At 42.0% G+C, this 25,376-nt stretch overlaps 1 protein-coding gene across 4 annotated transcripts in view; it reads right to left on the bottom strand.

Moving 5' to 3' along the window:
• Positions 1-25,376, bottom strand: part of tdrd9 (tudor domain containing 9) — a 223,383-nt gene that overhangs the window by 102,283 nt on the left and 95,724 nt on the right. For all 4 annotated transcript variants that reach the window (XR_013579459.1, XM_078562446.1, XM_078562447.1 and 1 more), the window contains exons 5-11: positions 19,727-19,807; positions 16,248-16,412; positions 13,513-13,616; positions 13,304-13,353; positions 12,578-12,632; positions 5,564-5,648; positions 3,481-3,538 (exon numbers count right to left, since the gene is read on the bottom strand). Coding sequence is in view for 3 of the 4 variants with exons in the window: in XM_078562446.1 (XP_078418572.1) it covers positions 3,481-3,538; positions 5,564-5,648; positions 12,578-12,632; positions 13,304-13,353; positions 13,513-13,616; positions 16,248-16,412; positions 19,727-19,807 (598 nt within the window). In the remaining variant the exon portion in view is untranslated. The remainder of the gene's footprint in view (positions 1-3,480; positions 3,539-5,563; positions 5,649-12,577; positions 12,633-13,303; positions 13,354-13,512; positions 13,617-16,247; positions 16,413-19,726; positions 19,808-25,376) is intronic.

Raw genomic sequence — 25,376 nt, 5'->3', positions numbered from 1 at the left:
CTTGGAAATATATCACCGTTCCTTCACTGTTGCTGGGTCAAAGTCCTGGAATTCCCCCCTAACAGCACTATGGGTGTACCTACACCACATGGATTGCGGCAGTTCAAAAACCCAGATGACCACCACCTTCTCAACGGCAATTAGGGATGGGCAATGGATGCTGGCCTAGCCAGCGACACCCACATCCCGAGTGAATTAAAAAACTTGAAAATGCCCATTCATCCTTACCCTTAATTTCCTGTCCATTAACCAATCCTCTATCCATATCTATATTACCCACAACTCCATGAGACCTTACCGTGTATATTAACCTTTTGTGCAGCACCTTGTCGAATGCCTTTCGGAAATCCAAATATACTACATCTACTGGTTTCCATTTATCTAACCTAGCAATTACATCTTCTGATATTAGTTACCTTAATTATCTTGTACTGTGAGACAGACATAAAATACTTGTTTAATGTCTTTGTCATTTCCTCAGTCCCCGTAATAATTTCTTCTCTCTCTGCTTCTAAGGGACCAACATTTTTCTGTTTTGCATATTTGGAAACCCACAATTAATATTTTGGATTTAATTAATTAGGTAATTTTAATAAAATACAAAGTTCAAAACTATCTGTTCTTTCCCTGTTCAACTCTAACTTTTTCCAGATCTATAACATTAACTGCTCCTATATCCACAGATGGTGTTTGACCTGTTGAGTAATTCGAGTATTTAGTCTTTATTCCTGTAAACGCAAGGTGCACAGAGGACTTACAGGAGCTATTTAAGCCAGTGAACTGAAGGAAGTATCAGCAGTGGACTTAATATTGTAACTACACACTTCATTAAATGGCAATTTCAATAGTGAAGATGCATGGCTCCAACAGCATCTGCCTGTCTCTCAGGAACATAACTATGGTGAGCACTGTAGTTTGAATATGGGCCTCTGCCTACAGGTATTGTTATGAACAATGTATAATTTTGAAGTTGAATATATATATAGAAGTATGTGTTAAGGTAAAATGATTTCCGTTTCATTTAGGTTGTTTGTGAGGCTTGGTGCCTGGGAGTCTGGATATACTCCTGACTGAAAGGTCAGGTTTTTTGGATTTGTTTGTATTTATACATTTTAAATAAGATTTTACAATGCCTGAAATTAAAGATGGGTTAAAAGGGGTTGAAAGTTCAGTAAAGAAAAGGGGCAAAATAGGAAAGCTTTACTGTTGCCTCATGACATTGATCCAGTGACACAGACAGAAAAAACAGGAGTAGAGAGGGGGTGTTCAGTGTGTGTGTCAGGGAGAGAAGACAGGAACTTTGTAAGCTCTCAGAGAAGAAAAACTGCAAAGCTAGTGGGACAGTGGTTAACAGGATAATCAGTTATGGGACTCAGTAAAGTGATCAGTTTAGCAGAGGTGCTACTGGAAGACTAAGTTTAAGGAACTCAGTTGTTTGCACTGCGGTTGAAGAAACAGTGAAGTTAGAGTATGTTTTTTGGGTGTCTCAGGGAGAGATACGAGTTGGGTGAGAAGCATCAAGAGAATGCTCAGGGATCCACCAGAAGGAAATCATTTGCAACTGTGCCAGTCCCAAGCGAGAAGCCTTTATGTCAAGTCGGTGGCTTGCATGTCTGTAAAGATATTGCTGGGGTAAAGGAATAGTGAGAATTTGATGCGTCTTCTTGAGTTTGTATTGAGGTTTCCCAACATTTTTGTCTGGTGTAATATAGTTCATTTTTCTTGTTTAATAAATATTTTATTCAGTGTTAAAAGCTCATCAGCAGACTCCTATGAATTTGTTCAGTAACTTTCCTGCACAGTTTCTAAAAAAAAGATTAGGATCTATCAAGCCAGGCTTCACTCTGGGATAAAACTTGTCCAATATTAACATAGCTGGGCTTGTAACAATATCAACTTTCAGCAGCTGTTGTTCCAAGACTTAGTTTACACATCAACTATAAGGTAAGGATATGCCTAAAGTATGCTAGACAAAATATTTTGCAATATGCACACACCATAATGTTTTAAATGTCCAAGTTCAGTGCCATATATTATGTTTACACATAATTAACATTTTAATCCAGGTCCATATAGCAAGGTGGTGTGTGGAGGCAGACTCGCCCTTCAGAATATCAACAGAACATCAATACAAGGTGAGTTTTCCCTCACTGCAACCATCTCTCCTTTGTTCCACATATCTGTCTGACAATTTGGTTTTACATGTCATGAGATACAGGCACCCTTTGATCACATGCCTGGGAGTTCTGAATGATGAAGCAAGTTATTTTGACACCTTTATTACATACCATAAGATTAGCCTTTCCGCCCTCTTTCATTACACAAAGACACCAAGATACTAGTGCAATAACCGGGTCAGACACCCTTTGCATCCTCCAGTCAATATATTGAAATGTCCTTTTGAGTTGTGCAAAGCCATACTCCTGAGCTTGAGTCACCCATTACCATAGCCACACCAGTTAGATTATTGCTTAAGGTCTAGTGTACAAGATCTCCAGCGACTCCAGCAACACCACAGAATCATTTGCAAAAAGAAGTGCAGCAGTTTTTCCAGAACGATCCAGGTACAAATATCTAGAGGCCATTTCTTGCATTGAACAGGATGGCACAGGCAACCTCACCTCGCTCTTCCTCCGAAAAATAGAGACAGTTTGCACAATTTTTCATCTCTTCCATTCTTGGCGGATATATAGTTGGAGTAAATAGACTAAATAACCCACAGTTTCTAGATTCATGTGGGCTGTATGAGGGACTAGGTTAAACACTTTTGCAATTACCACAACCGATAAGACCATAAGACATAGGAGCAGAAATTAGGCCATTCGGCCCGTCGAGTCTGCTCCGCCATTCAATCATGGCTGATAAGTTTCTCAACCCCATTCTCCCGCCTTCTCCCCGTAACCTTTGATCCCCATACCAATCAAGAACCTATCTATCTCGGTCTTAAATACACTCAATGACCTGGCCTCTACAGCCTTCTGTGGCAATGAATTCCATAGATTCACCACTCTCTGGCTAAAGAAGTTTCTCCTCATCTCTGTTCTAAAAGATCTTCCCTTTACTCTGAGGCTGTGCCCTCGGGTCCTAGTCTCTCCTACTAATGGAAACATCTTCCCCACATCCACTCTATCCAGGCCTTTCAGTATTCTGCAAGTTTCAATCAGATCCCCCCTCATCCTTCTAAACTCCATCGAGTATAGACCCAGAGTCCTCAAACGTTCCTCATATGTTAAGCCTTTCATTCCTGGGATCATTCTCATGAACCTCCTCTGGACCCTCTCCAGGGCCAGCACATCCTTCCTGAGATGGTACCTTAAAGCTTTGAGTTTAATTCAAACATTCTTGAAATGGTCATGCAAGTGTCTTAAGTGTTTGATAAACCAGTTTAGAATTATTTTGTGACTTCTATACCCAAGTGGTACAAACTTAGTCATAAACAGTAAAATCTATTTTAAACAAGACAAAGTAATGAAGGCCTACCATATTTAACATCTGAAACTGTGACAGAGCTCTCAGCGATATTTGTGGACAAAATTATCTATTTTTAAGGGAAAAGAGAACAATAACAATGTGAAATATTAAATGAACAAATCAGAATGCCATCATTTCAATGCCAATCTTTTGGCATAAGTAACCAGAAATAAAACAAAGGCACTATATTAGAATGCAAAGTCTATATATGAGAATTATGATTGGACTCCAAATCTACAAGCGAAGGGACTTAATATATATTAGAAGTCACTCTTGTAATTAAAAGAATTACATTCTTGTAATTCAACAAAAGCTTGTATTCATATCACACCTTTTAATGGAGTAAAACATCCCAAGGCACTTCATAGGTGCAGTATCAAATAAAACCTGTCACCAAGCCACATAAGGAGATATTACAGCAGAAGACCAAGAACATGGGCAAAGTGGGAGGTTTTAAGGGCTTCTTAAAGGAGGAAATGGTGGAGAGGGGGTGGAGGCTTACGGAGAGTAATCCAAGCTTAGGGGTCCACCGCCAACGGTGGTGCAATTAAAATCAGGAACGGACAAGAGACCAGAATTGAGAAGCCCAGATATCTCGGAGGAGGTCACAGAGATAGGGAGCGGAAAGGCCAAGACGAGAACAAGGATAAGATTTTCAAAATTGAGGCAGAACTCAACTAGAAATCAAGGTTGGTCAGCGGGTAATCGGTATAAGGGATTTGGTGTCAGTCAGGATAAAGGCAATAAGAGTTTTGGTTGACCTTAAGTTTAAGGAGGTGGAAGATGGGAGGCTGGCCAGGAGTGCGCTGGATTAGTCTAGTCTAGAGCTAACAAAAGCATTTTTTTTACACTCGTTAATGGGATGTAGACATAGCTGGCTAGACCAGCATTTATTGCCCATCCCTAATTGTTCTGGAGGTGGTGTTGATGTACTGCCTTCTTGAACCGCAGCAGTCCGTGTGCTGTACGAACACCTATGGTGTTGTTAGGAAGAGAGAGTTCCAGGATTTTGACCCAGCGACAGTGAAGGAACAGTGATGTAGTTCCAAGGCAGGATGGTCTGGAACTTGGAGGGGAACTTGGTGGCGTTCCCATGCATCTGCTGCCCTTGTCCTTCTAAGTGGTAGAGATCGCAGGCTTGGAAGGTGCTATCGAAGGAATAATTATGTACTTTCAGCAAGAATTTCAGAGAAATTCGTTGGCACTGGATTTCCATTCTGAACCAGCTACAATCAGAATGAATACCTCACACAACCAACCAAATTTAATCTTGCAACAATTCTATAACCACCATGCCTCTGACCTTAATGCAGTGGACACAACTAAGCAGCCAAAATTATCGAACTACAATACATATTTAAACTGACAAAGCTGTCAAAAGCTACATGGTATACATGACATCATGCATCTGAAAAATACTTAAGGCAGTTAAAAAACAGCTAATAATTTTGTTCTGTTCCTTGGTTTATTTCACTTTCCTGCTAAGAAACTTCAATAAATTGAATAATTAGTGGAATAAATGCTATACATTCCCCTTAGCCTGCAAATTTGTGTGCGACACCTAATTTCTGCAGGAGTGACTGTACATCAGCAATTTAATATCCTTCACTAAGGTACACAGCTTCCAAACTCTTCTAATTCACCTCAGCTTTTTTTTTACAATGCAGGCTGCCATTTTATATATATGTTACCTAAAACAACTTGGACATTCAAGAAGGATATATCCATCTCACTCTTAACAAGAATGAGTCTATCCACATATAGTGATACAGCTGCAAGTTAAAATGATCCGGCAACACTGACAGTTAATTTCTCTGTACTGAACACATTTAGGGACCACTATTGTTTAACTTTGTTAATTTAACAACTAGAAGCAACTTTTAGCCGAAGTAACTACATTTCTGCAATTTGCCTGTCAGTAACTGAACTAAAAAATAAACAGCATCTTGTGATTGTATTACGAGTTGTCAAAACGAGAAAATAATAGCCGAACTTCCAATGAATCACAAAACCAGGTGTAATTTTACTGGAGAAAGATTCTAAGTAGGTGCTTTTTGCAAACTATTTTAGCAAGTTTCTATGACACTCTCACCTTTCGATAGCCAGGTACAGGGGTCAGGAACACATTACTTTGTTCTTCCAAGGTCACACTTGAGTGCAGTGGATATACATGCAGCCTACAATCAGAACATCATACTTTATTTTGAGTTCTTTATGGATAAGAATGCACAAGCATGTATTTTAAGTAAGGATATCCATTTTTTGTTATTGCTACACTTCTGTATTGAAGAAGTTAATAAAGTCAAAGTACTCAGCTCTAGTTTTATTTTTAAAGCAACATTTTCCAACTGTAGAGTCCAAACATATTGACAAGTGAATATGTTTGTTGTGTACTTTAAACAGATTAAAATATATAGTGCAGGTGTGACTAAATTTTCAAGTCATGGCAGGAAAAAAGCTGTAATGTGACAAAGATCCACAAAAAACTGTAGTATGTTTATTCATGTAGTACAGGACTACAGCAAAGAGCAAGGAATGGAAGAGATAAAAACAAAAAACTACTGCGGATGCTGGAAATCCAAAACAAAAACAAAATTACCTGGAAAAACTCAGCAGGTCTGGCAGCATCGGCGGAGAAGAAAAGAGTTGACGTTTCGAGTCCTCATGACCCTTCAGCAGAACTGAGTCTAGTTAGGAAAGGGGTGAAATATAAGCTGGTTTAAGGTCGGGGGGGGTTGCGGGGGGTGGGGAGGAGAGAAGTTGGGGGGGTGGGGTGGTTGTAGGGACAAGCAAGCAGTGATAGGAGCAGATAATCAAAAGATGTTACAGACAAAGGAACAGGGAGGTGTTAAAGGTGGTGATATTGTCTAAGAGAATGTGCTAATTAAGAATGGATGGCAGGACAGTCAAAGTACAGCTCTAGTGAGGGTGGGGCGGAAAGACTGACAGGGTATTACAGATTTTAAAAAATGGAAATAGGTGGGAAAAGAAAAATCTATATAAATTATTGGAAAAAACAAAAGGGAGGGGGAAGAAACGGAAATGGGGGTGGGGATGGGGGAGGGAGTTTAAGATCTAAAGTTGTTGAATTCAATATTCAGCCCGGAAGGCTGTAAAGTGCCTGGTCGGAAGATGAGGTGCTGTTCCTCCAGTTTGCGTTGGGCTTCACTGGAACAATGCAGCAAGCCAAGGATAGACATGTGAGCAAGAGAGCAGGGTGGAGTGTTAAAATGGCAAGCGACAGGGAGGTTTGGGTCTTTCTTGCGGACAGACCGCAGGTGTTCTGCAAAGCGGTCGCCCAGTTTGCGTTTGGTCTCTCCAATGTAGAGGAGACTGCATTGGGAGCAACGAATGCAGTAGACTAAGTTAGAGGAAATGCAAGTGAAATGCTGCTTCACTTGAAAGGAGTGTTTGGGCCCTTGGATGGTGAGGAGAGAGGAAGTGAAGGGGCAGGTGTTGCATCTTCTGCGTGGGCATGGGGAGGTGCCATAGGTGGGGGTTGAGGAGTAGGGGGTGATGGAGGAGTGGACCAGGGTGTCCCGGAGGGAACAATCCCTACGGAATGCCGCCAGGGGGGGTGAAGGGAAGATGTGTTTGGTGGTGGCATCATGCTGGAGTTGGCGGAAATGGCGGAGGATGATTCTTTGCACCTCCCTGTTCCTTTGTCTGTAACATCTTTTGATTATCTGCTCCTATCACTGCTTGCTTGCCCCTACAACCACCCCCACCCCCAACTTCTCTCCACCCCACGCCCACCCCCCCGAACTTAAACCAGCTAATATTTCACCCCTCTCCTAACTTCACTCAGTTCTGCTGAAGGGTCATGAGGACTCGAAACGTCAACTCTTTTCTTCTCCGCCGATGCTGCCAGACCTGCTGAGTTTTTCCAGGTAATTTTGTTTTTGTTTTGGATTTCCAGCATCCGCAGTCGTTTTTTGTTTTTACCTGTGTTTAATTGACTGCCACTCCCTCTTCAAGAAATGCCTTCCTTGAGGAAGTATTGCTCTGTTCTCCGACAGGATTTCCGCCTGTCTCTTCTGCCTTGTTCACCTTCATTGTTTTTCATTTCTCTCCTGGTGTTTGACAAGGTGTTTACTAAAACCCGCTTTCACAGCCATATCTCCTTTCTCAGTGACTGTCTCTGTCTCCGACTCACCCCACGTGGATTTCAACTGAAATTCCATCCCTCTTGTTTCGAACCCACCCAGGATTACAGGTATCTCCGGGACATAAAACGTTTTTCGGACTGCTGTTCCCGTCGCATTCTGAGATCCACACTCAGTGCCATGCGCCGCCATATGAACATACTCGACCTCTCCCTCCAAAAATAGCTCCTCTGACATGTCCTCCTTCTTCCTTAACCGAGGTTTTCCACCCACGGTTGTTGACAGGGCCCTCAACCATGTCCAACCCATCTCCCGCGCATCCGCCCTCATGCCTTCTCCTCCCTCCCAGAAACATAATAGGGTCCCCCTTGTCCTCACTTATCACCCCACCAGCCTCCGCATTCAAAGGATCATCCTCCGCCATTTCCGCCAACTCCAACATGATGCCACCACCAAACACATCTTCCCTTCACCCCCCCTGGCGGCATTCCGTAGGGATCGTTCCCTCCGGGACACCCTGGTCCATTCCTCTGTCACCCCCTACTCCTCAACCCCCACCTATGGCACCTCCCCATGCCCACGCAGAAGATGCAACACCTGCCCCTTCACTTCCTCTCTCCTCACCATCCAAGGGCCCAAACACTCCTTTCAAGTGAAGCAGCATTTCACTTGCATTTCCTCTAACTTAGTCTACTGCATTCGTTGCTCCCAATGCAGTCTCCTCTACATTGGAGAGACCAAACGCAAACTGGGCGACCGCTTTGCAGAACACCTGCGGTCTGTCCGCAAGAAAGACCCAAACCTCCCTGTCGCTTGCCATTTTAACACTCCACCCTGCTCTCTTGCTCACATGTCTGTCCTTGGCTTGCTGCATTGTTCCAGTGAAGCCCAACGCAAACTGGAGGAACAGCACCTCATCTTCCGACCAGGCACTTTACAGCCTTCCGGGCTGAATATTGAATTCAACAACTTTAGATCTTAAACTCCCTCCCCCATCCCCACCCCCATTTCCGTTTCTTCCCCCTCCCTTTTGTTTTTTCCAATAATTTATATAGATTTTTCTTTTCCCACCTATTTCCATTATTTTTAAATCTGTAATACCGTCAGTCTTTCCACCCCACCCTCACTAGAGCTGTACTTTGACTGTCCTGCCATCCATTCTTAATTAGCACATTCTCTTAGATAATATCACCACCTTTAACACCTCCCTGTTCCTTTGTCTGTAACATCTTTTGATTATCTGCTCCTATCACTGCTTGCTTGTCCCTACAACCACCCCCCCACCCAACTTCTCTCCTCCCCCCCCCCACCCCCCACCCCGCAACCCCCCCGACCTTAAACCAGCTTATATTTCACCCCTCTCCTAACTTCACTCAGTTCTGCTGAAGGGTCACGAGGACTCGAAACGTCAACTCTTTTCTTCTCCGCCGATGCTGCCAGACCTGCTGAGTTTTTCCAGGTAATTTTGTTTTTGTTAAGGAATGGAAGAGAGTCGTTAACACTGCCAATCAGCTAGCAGTTAAGATGTGCTGAGTAGTCTTCTTCTAAACTGAAAATTTTATAATCTTTGTTTCTATTCTCACTGCTCAGGAATTACAAGTTTTACAAGTTGTGTTTTCAATCATTTTCTTAAATGTTAGTACAGTATAAACTTTAACCCAGATTTTGCTGTGGTGATTATAGTGAAAATACCAGTGGTAGCTGCCATCATACCACGGAAACTGACAGCAACTTCGGAAGTCTGCACCTGCGCAGAATAATGCAGAAATCCAGAAGTTGCTGTCAGTAATTCGATCTTCCTAGGCAGTCCCTCATGATCAAGGATGACTTACTTCCACTCTGGTTCAATGTGTTCTTAGATGGTTGGTAAGTCCAATGCGCGATCTGCATTCTGCCACAAAAAGGGAAGCTGGTGCTTGAAGGGGTAGGTAGTTAGGTTGTTTGGAGGTTTGCGTGCCTGTTCTGACAGCTCAACTTTGCCTATGCACATTCCTGAAGTCTCTCAACTTGTTTGGTGCCTTCCCAAATGAGCATTTTCTATTTTGGTCAGTCACAAGCCAGGGTCTCTCATGAGCTGATGTGTATGTTTGACCCGTTTAGGGATGCTGAGGACATCCCTAAAGCACTTCCGCTGTTGTCCTGGTGATCTCCTGCAGTGACTGAGCTCCAAGTAGAGCAATTGTTTTGAGAGTCTGGTGTCAGGCATACGAGTGGCATGTCCTGTCCAGCGAAGCTGGCTTTTAGCGATTCGCACCTTGAGACTAGGCATGTTGGCTTAGGAGAATGCTGCTGTTGGACCTCCTTTCTTGCTACTGGATTTAGAGGATCTTGCAAAGGCACCACTGGTGGTACATCTCCAGTGCTTTGAGGTGCCTGTTATAGCTCTTCCAAGTCTCCAAAGCATACAGGACCATAGGGATCACAGCTGCACAGCAAACCATGGTCTTATTCTCAGGCTGAGTTCCTGGTCCTCAAATATGCTTTTCCTCAGTCGGCTGAAGGCTGAGATGGCATATGGGAGGCAATGATGAATTTTGCCGCCTACGTCTGCTTTCGTCAAGCGGCGGCTCCCAAGTTTGCTGCGGCAGCTGGTTGGAAGAGGACCTTAGTTTTCTGGATGTTAATTGAAAGGCCCATTTTCTCATATGCTTCGGAAAGGGAGTTGACAATGACCTGGAGCTCAGTTTGAGTGAGAGCACACATGAGTGTCATCTGCATTCTGAAGCTGTGACTGAGGTTGGAATGATTTTTGTTTTGGATTGAAGGCAGTGTAGGTTAAACAGTTTCCTGTCTGTTCTGGTAGATTACCTCTAAGTCTGAGGGTAATTTGCTGGAGCTGAGGTGCAGTATTGCATGAGGTAAATGGAGAGGAGAGTTGATGCAATGACACAGTCTCAGTTGACCCCAGTTTTCAGTGAGATAGGGTTTCAGGTGGTTCCACTGGTGAGGGTGACAGCTTACATCTCATCATCTCACTGACCGACCTCAACCCCATTCCCCAATACCCTGTCTGGCTCGGTCTTGGTGCTATCCAAGTCCAAACCAAAGCTGAAAAAGCCATTCAGCAGCTGAAAAACAAAGCCCCTTCTGCAGATGGAATCCTTGCTAAAATTCTGAAACACACCGGAGAAACACTGCTGACACGGCTGCACAACCTCATATCCATCATCTGGGAAGACGAGTGCATGACAGGGGATCTCAGGGACATTATGATTGTGACTATATTTAAGAAGGGAGACAAGTCCAATTGCGGTAACTACAGAGAATTCTCTATGCTGTCTGCCACAGGGAAGATCACTGCATAAATCCTCCTCAACTGCCTCCACACAGTGGCCGAGGAACTCTTTCCAGAGTTACAGTGTGGTTTCGCCCATTGAGAGGAGCCACAGGCAAGATCTTCACTGTGTGGCAAATTCAAGAAAAGTGCAAGAACAGCACCAACCACTGTACCTGGCCTTTTTTTGACCTCTCAAAAACCTCTGAGACTCTGTCAACCAAGGTGGCTTATGGTGTCTCCTCCTCAAATTTGGCTGCCTCAGAAATTTGTCACCATCCTCAGCCTACTCAATGAGAGACTGCGCCATTGGAGTTCCCATAGACTGCAATCTCCAATAATGATTTAATTAAAACAAGTGCTTCTATGCAATTAATCTCGGTGTAAAAACCCTTGAGAAAGTTGCACATGTTAACCTTCATAATCATTGCTAACTACCTTCAATGACCCTAAAAAGCTAAATTTTATATTTGCAAATGCTCATTTTCTTCATAATGAGGGATTTGATAATTTTTTTAAAATATAAAACCATTTATAAGTTTGTTCATTTTTACTTTTGCTTCTATCATAACCCAATTGTGGTAATTTATTTCGCTATCTGGAAATTTATATTAAAAATGAAGGGGTTTAGTAGTTTTACTTTCCCTGTTGGGTCTGTGCAGATACTTCATTGTAATTGGCTCTTTACCTGATTGCTGACATCATTGCTGTTGCACGCCAATATATCACCTAGGTTTGGCAGATTTAAATTGCCGCTGAGTGAGGGGAAAACCACGCCACAGAAACTGCTAGATTTTTGTGGGTAGCTTTCTTTGAGGTCAGTTGCTTGCACCCTTGTTCCACTACTGACGAGAGCCAAGTCATGAACATTCAAAACCTCTGTCAGAGTGCCACCTGCAGGTGTAACATGTCTTGCAGGTAAATGGTGACACTTTTAGAATGAATTTTGACATACATGGAGTGTGAGATGGGACTACAAATGTCTGTGCATGCATATTAAAGCTGCAGAGTGGCTTGCAGCATTCCCTTTCAAAATACATTAACTCCTGATGGCACACTTAAAGAAAAAGTAAAGACTGAGTATTTGTTATTCAAAATGTTCCTTCTTTGGAAGGAATTAAGAATCTTACAAGAAATTTCCTGGAGAAAATTGCAGTGCTGTAGGGAAACAACAGCTAAGTGGGACTAAACAAAAATAGAAAATGCTGGAAAAACTCAGCAGGTCTAGCAGCACCTGTGGAGAGAGAAACAGAGTTAACGTTTCAAGTCCGAAATGACCCTTCTTCATTCTGAAGTCATCATTAGACTTTTAATTCCATATTTTTTTTATTGAATTGAAATTTCACCATTGAAACCATTTGAACCCAGGTCCCCAAAGCATTACCCTGTGTCTCTGGATTACTAGTCCAGTGACAATAACACTACGCCACTGCCTCCCCCTCAATGAAAGGAATACAACTTGAAATAGATGTCTGAGATGTACTAGCCATCAAATTTCTAGAAAATTGCGCAATCTGCATTTTGGGAAAAAATAGTCAGATTTATGATAACTTGCAATTATATACAGTTTTTAATAGAGAAAAACCTCCCAAGCTGCCTCAAAAACATGGGGAAAACAAAGTTGAGCAAGCAAGAGACAGCAGTTGGGTGACCAAAAGCATTGTCAGAGATTTTGCTTCTCTGTTGCATGCATTATCGAGCTTAAACTACAATATTAGTGCCTTACCTCTTCTGAACCATAGAAGTGAGGACTTCATGCAGGTGATTTATTTCAGCCAGACCTAAAGAGAAGACACATTAGAGGTAAAGAGGGTAAGTGGCAGGGAGAAAGAAAGAGAATGTATCAATGTGGATTCTTAAGAAAATATATATCATAATTTCAAATATATTGCACATCTCACTTTTCTGCACAAGATAACAAAAACAAAAAAATCACTTTGAATATGCAATCCATTTGCAGCTTTCTTTTGAAACCTTAGAATGTTGAAGAGCGTAAATCCAAAGGCATTTATAGTTAGAGGCATTTTGGGTTGATAAAGTATACCGAGATGCAAATGCATCACCTCTTATACTTCTGGAAAGAAGAGGAAACCACTAACTCAATGTGGTTCAGCTCCAATCAGAGGAACAATATGCCAAATTTCCTGATGCTACAGAGTAAATTCTAGTTTGGAGTAGCCATCCTCATGCTGGTTCTGAACTGTACTGGGTTTAAATGCGAGAAATGGATTTTCTCTACAGTCTCCCAAATGTGGCTTTAGAAAGCACAAGCTCTTCTACCGACATTATTAACTAGCTTTACCAGTGTAGTTTGGTTGAAATGACTAAGTCAAGGAACTGAATGTTTATAACTGAAACATGTTTAGTGCCCTTGTTAAGGGGATATAGTAGATAACATCTGAGTCATTCATTTACAATTTTTGTCAATATTTGAACAATTTCTAAACATTACCTGGCAAAAATACCAATACACTGCCACGGTTCAAGCTCATTCCTGCTGATCTATTAAAATCAAAGACAAGTTAATATACTCTATTAAAATTTGCTTCAGCAATTAATATGAAACTGAAATATTTATGTGGATAAACATGCAGGGAATCATTCAAAATACTGCATCACATGGTACTTAAAATAAAATTAACTTGCTTTCTTGTCACTTACCCATTTTCTTTACTTTCTAGCTCATCAAAGTAGAGGATCAGAGTTTCTGCTATGTTATAGACTTCAGGCAGGATTTTTGGTTCATTAGAAAATGAGTGTGCAACCTAGGAATTATATGTAAGAAAACAGTCATTCCATATCTTAGAATGGGGTGGATATCAGAACAATACAGGGCAGTTTTTTAAAAAATAATTCTTCCGATGTAGGTGCTTCTGGCAAAGCCGATATTTATTTATTACCCATCGCTATTTTACCTTGAAAAGTGGTGGTAGGCCTTCGCCTGAAATAAACGCAGTTTGTCTCAGTTTGATTCAAGTTATAACTGTTAACTACATTAGGGTGGTACTGAAGTCCATATAAGGCAGGCCAAGTAAGGATATTAACCAGCTGGCTATTAATGATAATTTGACAGCTTCAATGGCCTTTTCTACTCATCTGAATTTTTTAGATTTCTTTTAAACTGCATACAAATGATCAAACTGACATCGTGGAATAATTTTCTCCGGATTATTAGACCACAATTCAGTAACATAACCATCAAGTTACAGTACTATCTTAAAATCATTAACTCAATGTTTTATTTTCCTCAACTGTCTCCTGTTCTAGAGGCATCAATGCTATGCAAGAATATTGGACAGGTGTGTGCCTAGTCCTCAACTACCTCTTCGCAATGGCTATTAATCATGCGAGAAAATGAAGAGTGCTCATAAGCGTTTTGATAAAAGGAAGTATCAAACCGCAGCCTGATCCTGTCCTCACCTGATGACTACACATGGAGCATTCTGCAAGGGTTCAATGGATTGTGATCAAGAGCAGGGATTCTGGCTGATTTTCCTCCCTATCCCAAGACCACTAAGTTTACTTGTAGATCTTCAACTGTATCAGAGCCAAAATCCCAAATGGAAGCTATAGTTATGATTTTTAAACAGATTACAATAGTTAATAGTCCAGTTGGTATCTCCCTTTACTTCTGTCCAACTCTGGTTATGAACTTCCTTTGAATGATGATGACAAGCCAACAAAAATTCCCACATCTGTCTGAATTATGCTTCTTCCCATTATGCTTCTTCAAAAGCTTTCATGCTTTCTCCTCAATACTGTCTCACTGTTTTCATGACTCATTTTTCCTGCTCAAACTTCTGAAATCCTTTTCATCAGTGACATCAACAAATGAGCTGTGTCAGGCAGAGCTAACCATCCTTGTTCTAAATTATGGACCTTTGCTCTCAATCTCCTCTCTCATGGCAAAAAAGGCAACAAATTATAAGCTTCTTTGTCTTCTACATTGGAAAAGGCGATAAACACAAATTAAACAATGGTTTGTTGAATACCTTAGTTCTGTTTTAATTCCCAATCTGAGTCTTTAGCCTCCACAAACAATTTGCATTAAGTTCAACACAAGTGTTAGGATTAAGTCTTTCTCCTGACACTCAAACTCTGATTGAAACAGTAAATTTCAGCAACTTCAGACTGAATTTTCTTGAAGGATACTGGAGATGGACAGTGGTCCATCAGTCTTGGACAGAATGAGAAAGTTGCAGGGATGATTGTTGACATTTTGATATACTTTGTTAGAATATCATTTTGTACATTTGTGATTTTCCCTCTTCACCTCACCCTCCCCCTCACTCCTCCCAGGGACCATTTTTTACTCTCTTTATTCTTTTATGAACGGATCATTGCCTCACTGAGATCATCTTTATATATCATCCACCCCTTGCCTGCCAGCATCTCATCGTACCTACTGACTCCTCTCTATCACAGAAGTTAACATTCCTGATATTCTGTCTAGACCTCTCCTCCTCCTCGTTTTGTGCAGCCCTATTTAAGACACCCTGAGTTTCTAGTTCTGACAAAAAAAAATGATAACCTTTACCATCTGTATTTCAAAAATTCAGTCTCTTTTTCACAACATAGCTGTTCATTATTCTGTACAGGGCCTTGCTGAGACCACAGCTGGAATACTGTGTACAGTTTTGGTCTCCTTATTTGAAAATAAAAGATATAATTGCATGTGAAGCAGCTCAGAGAAGGTTCACTCAACTCATTCTTGGGATAAAGGGCTTATCTTATGAACAGGTTGGGCCTATGCCCATTGGAGTTTAGAAGAACAAGAGGTGATCTTATTGAAACATTTAAGGTCCTGAGGAGCCTTGACAGGGCTCCCTGAGAATGTTCACACTTGTGGGAGACACTAGACCCAGGGGACACAGTTTAAGGATAAAAGAGGACTACCGTTTAAGAATGAGATGAGGAGAATTTTTTTTCTGTCAAAGGATTGTTAGTATGTGGAATTTTCTTCCCCAGAAAACAATGGAGACAGCATCATTGAATTTATTCAAGGCAGAGGTTAGGCAGATTTTTGATAGACAAGGGAGCCAAGGGTTACGGGGGGTGGGGGGGGGGGGGTGGGCAGACAGCAAAGTGGAGTGAAATCATAACCAGATCAGTCATTATCTATTGAATGGCAGAGTTTGAAGGGCTGAATGGCCTCCTCCTATGTTCCTACGAGGCCTTCAATTCAGATCATTAGAATAGGAGCCATGCTTAACTCTGGAGAACATCAAACACACAAACACTTTCAAGACCTGAAAGTTGGACATATAAATTAAGCTATGCAGTTCTTTATTATTTCTTTGTTTTATAAAATTCAAGGAAGAAAAAATACTTCATCCAATATAAAGGTGCTCCTTTTGCTAAAATGTGAAAGGTTGTGCTTTTTAAAATCACCTCACCTGGAAGTGGATTAGCTCTTTGAGATCGTCAAGATAATATTCATCAACGCTGTACGGGATTCCCTCTACCTCAAACACATATGCAGGGGTCAGGCTCTTTCGGAATGGCACGGCAAAGTAATCTGCAAACTCCATGCAATTAATTGTTGCAGACATTAGGATCACCTGTGATAATTTAAGAAAGATTCCTTTTCAAAGAAGAGAAAATCACAATGACTAATTTATTACAATTAAAATCAAAATATTTTGCAAAACCACAACTACATAAGCACTCAAAATGCCATCCAATTAATGACTCAGAGCAACTATATGATGGCTTCTGGTTTGTCATCTATTGATCTAATGCAGGTCAATACTTTTGCTGCAACTAGTCATTGTGTTGATATTTGTAAATATATTGATTTGTTAATTTTATGCTTCTCCACACTGAATTGTACCTGACAGAAATTGTCCTAGTCACCTAAAGATCTAAATCCTTCTTAACTACATTGTTTCTGCTTCATGTTGTATCATCTGTTCATATTACTGTCCAGGTTTACAAAGGGGTGGGGGGATGGGGAAGGGCAGAAAAAAAACAAAGTTAGGTGACCTGTTCCTGAAGTCTTCTCATCCTTAAAAGTCCTGCATGGCCAATACAAATTGCCTGTTTTCTCCACAAATGCCAACTGACCTGCTCGGTGTTTCCAGAATATTTCTGTTTTGCTTAAAATTTCAGGTATTTTGCTTTTTAAACCAATTGTAGAAGGATCTCTCATTAGGGTTGAGCTAACTCCAGGAGTTCTCTAAATTTGGACTAGGGAACGGAGAAATTTAAACAGTGTCAATCCTCCATGACAAGCTGAGCAATCCAATATTTGAGATAGGCAGATATGCAATACTCAAGTACATTAATGATTGTGCCAGGCTGTCCAGTCATTGGCCCAGCTCTTTCAGTCTCTGGATCCTCAGAGACTAGACATATGACCAAAGGTGCGCATCAGAACTCTGGGGAAGTCCTGATGTGCTGACCTCCATGGGAGTTGCCTTGGAAGTTTCAACTTCCAATGGGCAATTCCCCTGCTCCCCGGGACACTTTGCAAAAGTCTCCAGCTGTGTCACAATTTTGATGTACTTAACTGGATTTTTACCCAGAAAATGTTGGACAAACAAAAGATAGTCTAACTCCTGTGTAACTACACAACTGACCCCCAGCCATTCACACTGCCCCCCAAACCTCAAATTCCTCCAACTACACCCGCCCCACCGACCGCCCAATGACACCCTCCCTCAACCACCCTTCCACCTTCCTTAACCCAGATTACCCCTCTGGCCTGATCCGATTATTGCCTGGCCTAACCTCCCCCCAACCCAAACTACCCCCCCGTCCAACCCGAATAACCTTCCTAATCTAACTACTACCCAACCCACCTGGCACCCCACCCATCTATTAATCCACTCAGCAATTCACTACCATACACACCAGACCTTTAAACTTACCAAACGGCAGCTAGTGCCGTTAAAAAGGGGACGTGTCCTATTTCCCCGACTCTACAGCAATCTGGAGTTCTCAAAGGGACGCTGCATTCCGCATTTGTGGGTAATCAAGACTCGGAAGACCCAGCAAGAAACTCGGGGCAGCGTTGAGGTAAGGGAAAAGTTCGAGCAATGCAGCAATCTGACAATGATTGCACTCCTCGGAATATCCAGGCTGTTTATAATATAAAGTAGGTCTGTAACTTGGGTAGGTATTCTTCCTATTGAGTTCCTTAACATCCAATGCCCTGATGAGAATGAAGGTTTCAACTGCAGCAGCAGTGGGAATCCAGTTAGAACTTCAGCAGTGCTGCTAAGTTTTGAAGGATCCTAAGCTTAAGCTTGTTATCAACCTGCACCTAAGTTCACTAGCCTTCAATGAGATGCATCCCTACAGGGAGAATGTTACATCAGAAACTGAAACTCCACTTAGATTTCTTAGTTTGTAGATGAAGGTTTGGTTTGTAGATGAAGGATAGAGATAACAAAATTTTTTTTTAAATGCATGAAAAAAGAAATTGCATTCATGTAATTCCTCAGGATGCCCACAAACATTTCCTAGGCGTCCAAAAGTATTTCCTAGGCAATCTGTTTCTTTTGGGGTGTCAGCGCTGTTGCGGAAATGCAGCAAATAATTTTTATCCAAGGTCCCACAAACAGCACCGAGATAAATAACAAATTCATCTGTTGTAATGTGTTGGGCAAAACACCAGGAGGACTCCTATGTATTTGTTCAAAAAGTACCCATGGAATTGTCAATTCTCAGCTGAGTGGCCAGACAGTATCTTGGTCCAACACATCTTCCAAAAGACAGCAGCACGTCCTCAGTATTCCATTCAAGTATCAACCTAGCTCAGGGCTTCCCAAAACTCTGGGTCACGATTCCCAATGGGGGTTGCAGAAACAGCAAATGGCCTTGCATGCTCCCTCTCCTAGAGACTGTGCCTTGCACCATCACAGAGGCCCTGGTGGCATCTGGCCAACCCTTGGCCTGCTCCTCTCAGTCTCCTCTCTGAGGGGTGGAACAATGCAGCCGGCGGAGGGGCGGGGAGGCTTCATAAGCATAGTGTAGGCTGCAAACCTCGAATAAGCAGCAACCAGTACCACCAGTTTGCACCAAATGGGGTGACAGCTGTGGGACTTCTCCTGGTGACAGGCCCAGATTGACGGCTGCCACCTTTATATAGGCAATGTGCAGCAGGATGTCTGCACAACCATCATCTTTTTGGGGACAAAGTACAGCAGGGCACAAACGCAGCCATCCTGGGCTAAAAAGCAGGTGAGGAGGGCCTTCACTGAGTCTTCTGTCACTGGGAAATATGGAAAACCCGACTGAAACCTACATAGGTACATGAAATAACAACATTTTTTGCAAACTAGATGGAAATATGGATTCATATTTATTTTTGTTGGTCTGTAATGCACAAACTTTAATAATTATATACTGAGTGTTACTGTGCTGCTTTAATGCTGTTTTGTTGGCGTCCGGGGTCATGTTATTTCCAAATGTTAAGAAGGGGTCACACTGGAAAATAGTTTGGGGAGCACTGACTTAAGACTATACACACAACTTTTTGTAATGGGGCTTGAACCCACGAAACACTGACATGACGCAAAAGTGCCACCAGAGTGAAGTCTGACACTACAACATGGTTAGGAGTTGCCAAATGTCATATACCAAGCTGACCAACAAATTACACCACCCAATGAAGACAACAATAATTAGCAAATATAAATCTGAGAAAAAGTGAGGAGAGCAAAATAGGCCCTTAACAATAATATGGTCCTTTGGTTCCTCAAACTAATTGCTCTGCTCCCATTCACAGCACATGTAATAGGTACTTTACAATGTTGAATAAAATTTGCTCTACTTCTGCACCAGATGTTACACAGATTTGAGTGCCAATGAATCTGTGCTTGTGTTACTCATTGAAAGAATTTGTTTAAACCTTTTATCAAATACTCACCCTAACAAATCGCGAATTGGTGCGTAGAAGTTTACGGACAACCAGCAACAAAAAATCCATTTCCTCAGTACGCTCATGGACCTGAACATTGTAACAATAATTAGTCACAGAAGCAGTTCATTTTTGCTATTGAATACATCAATTTGATTTAAACCTTGCCAACATCCCAATAGTGTATCATCATTAGAACCTAGAAGGTCAGATATAGCCATAACTCTACTACAACTTTGATTAACAGTGTAAAAAGCTTTAAGAGAGTCAATCAGGAAATAAGTTTATTTTGCTTTCCCATGCCAAATTTTCATTCAGTACAGCCTCATTTGGTTTACAAGCACAGGTAACTTTCCAGTGTCTCACTCCAAGTGCGCCTCAATAGGCTGTGATTGTGCATAACTTAACCAAGCCTAATCCTCTCGTCACAATATCCAGCCAGGTTGACCAGTAACAGAAAAAAAACCCCGATTTATTTTTTTCCATCCTAACATAGGGACACCAATACCAATTGTAATATCCCAAGTGTTGCCCAGGTTGAGATTAGCTAGCTCAACATATCGGAGAAAATCCCTGGAATATACTGGGGGCTAAACAGCCCCCAAAAACAGGCGCAGGGATCCAGTTGCATAATTATCCATTGCCCAATGGATGTAATGATGGCAGAGGAACATCTTCCTGTTGCATTCGCATTAACACTATTTCTGCAAACAGCCAGAGTTAAACACACTGATGACTGGCGGCATTCATCTGCAGAGGGCCCAGAATGGTTACTTCTAGCCCTACTTAAAGCTAGGTCTCTTAAAGGGAAAATGCATTGTGGCTGGAGCAGGTGCTTGGAATTCTGCGGGAGCTGAACCTTGGAAAAAAAAAAGACTGAACCTGGAGGGAGTGTACACCAAGGTGTTCCATCGCCTGATAGCTGGCAGCAAAGCTATGCAGTACGTAACATACACCATGAATTTTAAAACCAACTAAGCTGAGTATCTTAGGGCTCTTCTGGAGCAGACGAGGCAGTGGAATCACAGCTTTAGCACAGCAATGGTTTACTCTATCACATTTCTTAAGGTAGCATGGCTTTCAATGTATGTATGTAGGGTGCAAACTGGAGTTATAAGCCATTGCCACCAAGGAATAACTTTTTCTCTCCCAATAGCCACCCTTTGCTTCACTGTGGTGGTTGAAATGCAGCTGGCACAGCATCTGCCTTAAAATGAAGGCATCATGACAGTCATGAAACTATTAATGTATATAATATTTTGGAAAATATTTTTCTTTTAAAATAGAGGTTTAGTCCGTGGATGTGTCTTAATTGGATTAAAGCCAGCTAAGCCTGAGTGTTTTGATGTGTACTAGTTTTGATATGTAAGATAGCATGCATTTGCATTTTTTGAATAGAGCATTCAAGAAGTAGGGTGAAAACAGACAGCTATCTCGCAGCTACCAAGCAATACGTTTATATTGCTAATAAAATTGGTACCATGAAAAGGGTTTCATTTTTAGAGAGGTTTAGTTCAGGGGTTGTTGATACAATGAGAATTAACATTCAATGGGAGTGGTAGGTATAACTTTAGCAGCTTTGGGAGTGCAGAGCAGAGGCAAAGTGAGATCAAAAGGCAGCTACAAGCCTCCACAGGAACCTAAGTGAAAAGAACCTCATTTTGAATTCATAAGGTGAAAATGCTTTGCCTGGTGTTTGGTTAAGTCTATGGGTTGCTGTTGCCTTAATGGAGATTAGTTTGGGAATTTGTTAAAATTTATGATAGTCGTAATTTGAAGCCATATGTATATGTATTTTAACCTGTGTAAATTCATAAAATGTTTCATTTAGTTTCATGTAAAGCCTCGAGAACTGGTGGTCTGATTCCTGAATTTAGAGTCGCATTTCAAACATAACACTTAAAATTATAGGTTATGACAGTTGTTTAAAGTTTCCCTTTGGGATTTTTAAATAACTCTGCTTTACCAATTGCATCGGTCATAACAATGACTACTTCCAAGATGTCAAGCATTGAGCAGCATGATACACCACCCAAGGATATACAACAGCTGGACAATGAAGAAGTGGAATCCCTTTTGGTTCCAGAACATGCAACGTAGTCAAGGCAAAGCGTGTTAATGTCACCCTGCACCACTAGGAAAGCTGCAATCCTAGCAAACCCTCATGCTCACTCTGTCTGCTTGTCTCTGGCAAGACAGAATAAAATAAGGTTAGCTCTCTTGGAATAAGGAGTCTGTGACCTCTTTCACACAATAATGGAATGCAAACTGTAAGGTGATAGAGTGTCCCCATTTCCAGTCTGGAAGGAGCCAGACACATTCAAGTTCATCGTCATGGTCACCTTCACAGCCAAAGCAGTCCTTGCCCGCTCTGAGTTTGAAGTTGCAACTGCTACAATTGGCAGATTTCACCAAGGACCTCCTTATGAAGCACAGGTGTATTTCCTTGCTTAGATTCCAGCAAGAGAATCGTTCCCTGAACACCATGGGCAGATATGATCACCTATTGAGAGCCCCTCTCTCCCTCCACCAGCACAGCTTGTCCAGCTCTACAAGACTTCTGCTCAGTCTCCACATCATGCTCTATTCTGAAATGAAGGCCTATTTAGTGCATCCATTTCTGGGAGCAAAGGTTTGTACAAAAACCTTGAAATCAATAGAAGGTGCTTCAGTACTTGCTGTACAGTTTTAAAACTGAAATAACCATGGAAAACACCAAAGACATACAGCAAAAGCCAGAAGAAATCAGCCATCAGCTAACCTCAAAGTAGTTGAGGATCCCTTTAAATAGCTGTGGTTGGGGTTGTTGAGGGTGGCCGGGCGGGGTGGGGATCTTCTTACAGCTTAACGTGTTCAGCTGTATGAGCATAGGAAAGCACAGTAGCTCTAGTGAAAGCTCCAAAATGGCAGTGCTGGCGCCGAATCAGTATTGCATACCGATTGACATTACGAACTGTGGACCCTGCATACTTCTGGTGGACATTAACTGCGTGCATGTTAACATCTTCACCAAAAGGCGCACTTCACACCACAAGTACCTGTGTACACTACAGACGAGATTGTTGATCCCTAACAGCACTTGAAGTGCACCAGTGAGCCGAATTCCTCACTCGTTGACTTTACAGCTTAATGTCACACTATAGTGCACATGCTTACCATCAAGTAGTTAGAAAATCAGTTGCAAATTATCATTTAATCTTTCATTAAAAAACTGATTTTTTGGAAAAAAGAAATAAAATATTGCTAACGATGGTTTGCATATCAAAATTAATCCTAATCATCTGCAAAGCTGAAAAATATGTAATAGTCAATGCGTATACATAAGCCATGATTTTCTAAGGTATCAACTATTACTAGATCAACTAGATTATTACATCAACTGGATGAAAGGAACTATTCCATAAAAGTGTGACGGTGTCCTTCCCTGATAGCTGTGGGTAAATGCACCACCCAAATGTAGAGCTAGACTTACAAATCAGAGGGGTCCCAGGTTCATTCTCCTTATATGGAGCTCATCCAGGATCTGTTTTTATTCATGCATGGGACATGGGCGGTGCTAAGGCATAAGAATATTTTTATATTCATTTCTAATTGCCCTTGAGAAGGCAGTGCTGAGCCACCTTCTGAATTGCTGCAGTCCAAGTGGTGTAGGTGCACCCAAGTGCTACTAGGAAGGGAGTTCCAAGAGTTTGATACAGCTAAGCTGAAAGTACAGTGACATGGTTCCAAGTCAGTGTGGCTTGGAGGACAATTTACAGGTAGTACTGTTGGAATGCATCTCTGCCCTTGTCCTTCGAGGTGGTAGAGGTGATGGGTTTGGAAAGTAGTGTTGAAGGAGTCTGGCGAGCTGCTGCAATGCATCTTCTATATGGTGCTGAATACCATTGGTGGCAGGTGTAAATATTTAAGGTGATGGACGGGGTACCAATCAAACAGGTTGCTTTGACTTTTATGCTGTCAGCCTTATTGAGTGTTGAAGCTGTACTTACCCAGGCGAGTGGAAAGTATACCATCACATTCCTGACTGGTGTCCTGTCGATAGTGGGCAGGCTTTGGGGAGTCAGGAGCTGAGTTACTCATTGCAGAATTCCCAGCCCCTGTAGCCACAGTATTTACATGGCTGGCCCAGTTCAGCTTCTGATCGAAGGTAACCTCCAGAATGTGGATGGTGGGGAATTCAGCAATGGAAATGCCTTTGGACATCATAGGGAGATGGCTAGATTCTCTCTTGTTGAAAATGGTCATTGCCTGGCACTTGTGGGGCACAAATTCTACTTGTCACTTATCAACCCAAGCCTGAATGTTGTTTAGGCCTTGCTGCAAGTGGGCATGGACTACCTCAGTATCTGGAGTCACAAATGGCCCTGAACACTGTGCAAACATCAGTGCACATCCCCAATTCTAACTTTATGTTGGAGGGAAGCACCTGAAGATGGTTGGTCCTAAGACCTAAGAGGGATTCAGGCTCCCATTAACTTCCCAGGTTAGACTGATATGATTGGCCTCCAACAACCACAACCATCTTTCTTTATGTCGGGTTGATTCCAACTAGTGGAGACTACCACAAACCCAACATCAGCCCCTCAACTGATTGTCATTGACTTCAATTTTGCTAGGGCTCCTTGATGCCACACTCCAAATACTGCCATGATATCAAGAGCAGAGACTCTCACCTCACGTCTGGGATTAAACTCTTTTGTCCATGTTTGAACCAAGGCTGTATTGAGGTCTGGAGCCGAGTGCCACTGGCAAAACCCAAACCGAATACTGATGAACATTGCTGAGTAAATGACGCTTGACAGCACGGTCAACAACCCTTTCCATCATTTTGATAACTGAGAGTAAACGAATGGGACAATAATTGGCTGGATTGGATTTATCCTGCTTTTGTGGACAGGGTATATCTGGGCAATTTTACATGTTATCAGGTGGATGCCAGCATTCTGGTTGTACTGGAACAGCTAGAGCACAGCTAGTTGTGGAGCAGAAGTCTTCAGTGCTACCACCGGAATGTTGTCAGGGCTTTGCTGTATCCAGCCGTTTCTTGGTATCACGTGGAGCGAACTGATAAATTGAATTGGCTGAAGACTGGCATCTGTGTTGCAGGAGACCGCAGAAGGATGCCAAGATAGATCATCCACTTGGCACTTCTGGTTGAAGATGGTTATAAATGTTTCAGCCTTGTCTTTTGCATGGATGTGCTGGGCTCACCCAGCATTCAGGATGGGAATGTTTATGGAGCCTCCTCCTCTTCCAGTTAGCTGCTTAATTGTCCCCCACCATATACGATTAGCATGGCAAGACTGCAAGGTTGGTTGTGGGATCAGTTTGTTCTGTCTATTGCATGCTGCTTCTGCTGGTTAGCATGCATGTAATACTGTGTTGTAGCTTCATCAGGTTGGCACCTCATTTTTCAGTATGCCTGGTGCTATTCCTCACTTGTTCTCCTCATTGAACCAGGGCTCAACCCCTGTCTTAATGATAATAGCATTGTCAGGGAATTGCTGGGCCATGAGAGTAAAGATTATGATTGAATACAATTCTACTCTGCCCACAGCATCTCATGGGTACCCAGTTTAAAGCTGCTAGATCTGTTCTGAATCTATCCCATTTAGCATGGTGGTAATGCCACACAACACAATGGAGGGTATCCTCAGAG

This window comes from Cetorhinus maximus, chromosome 18 (genome assembly GCF_964194155.1).
Source record: "Cetorhinus maximus chromosome 18, sCetMax3.hap1.1, whole genome shotgun sequence".
NCBI classification, from domain to species: Eukaryota; Metazoa; Chordata; class Chondrichthyes; order Lamniformes; family Cetorhinidae; genus Cetorhinus; species Cetorhinus maximus.
Note: the sequence above shows the minus strand (reverse complement) of the source record. Positions and strands in the feature narration are given on the sequence as shown.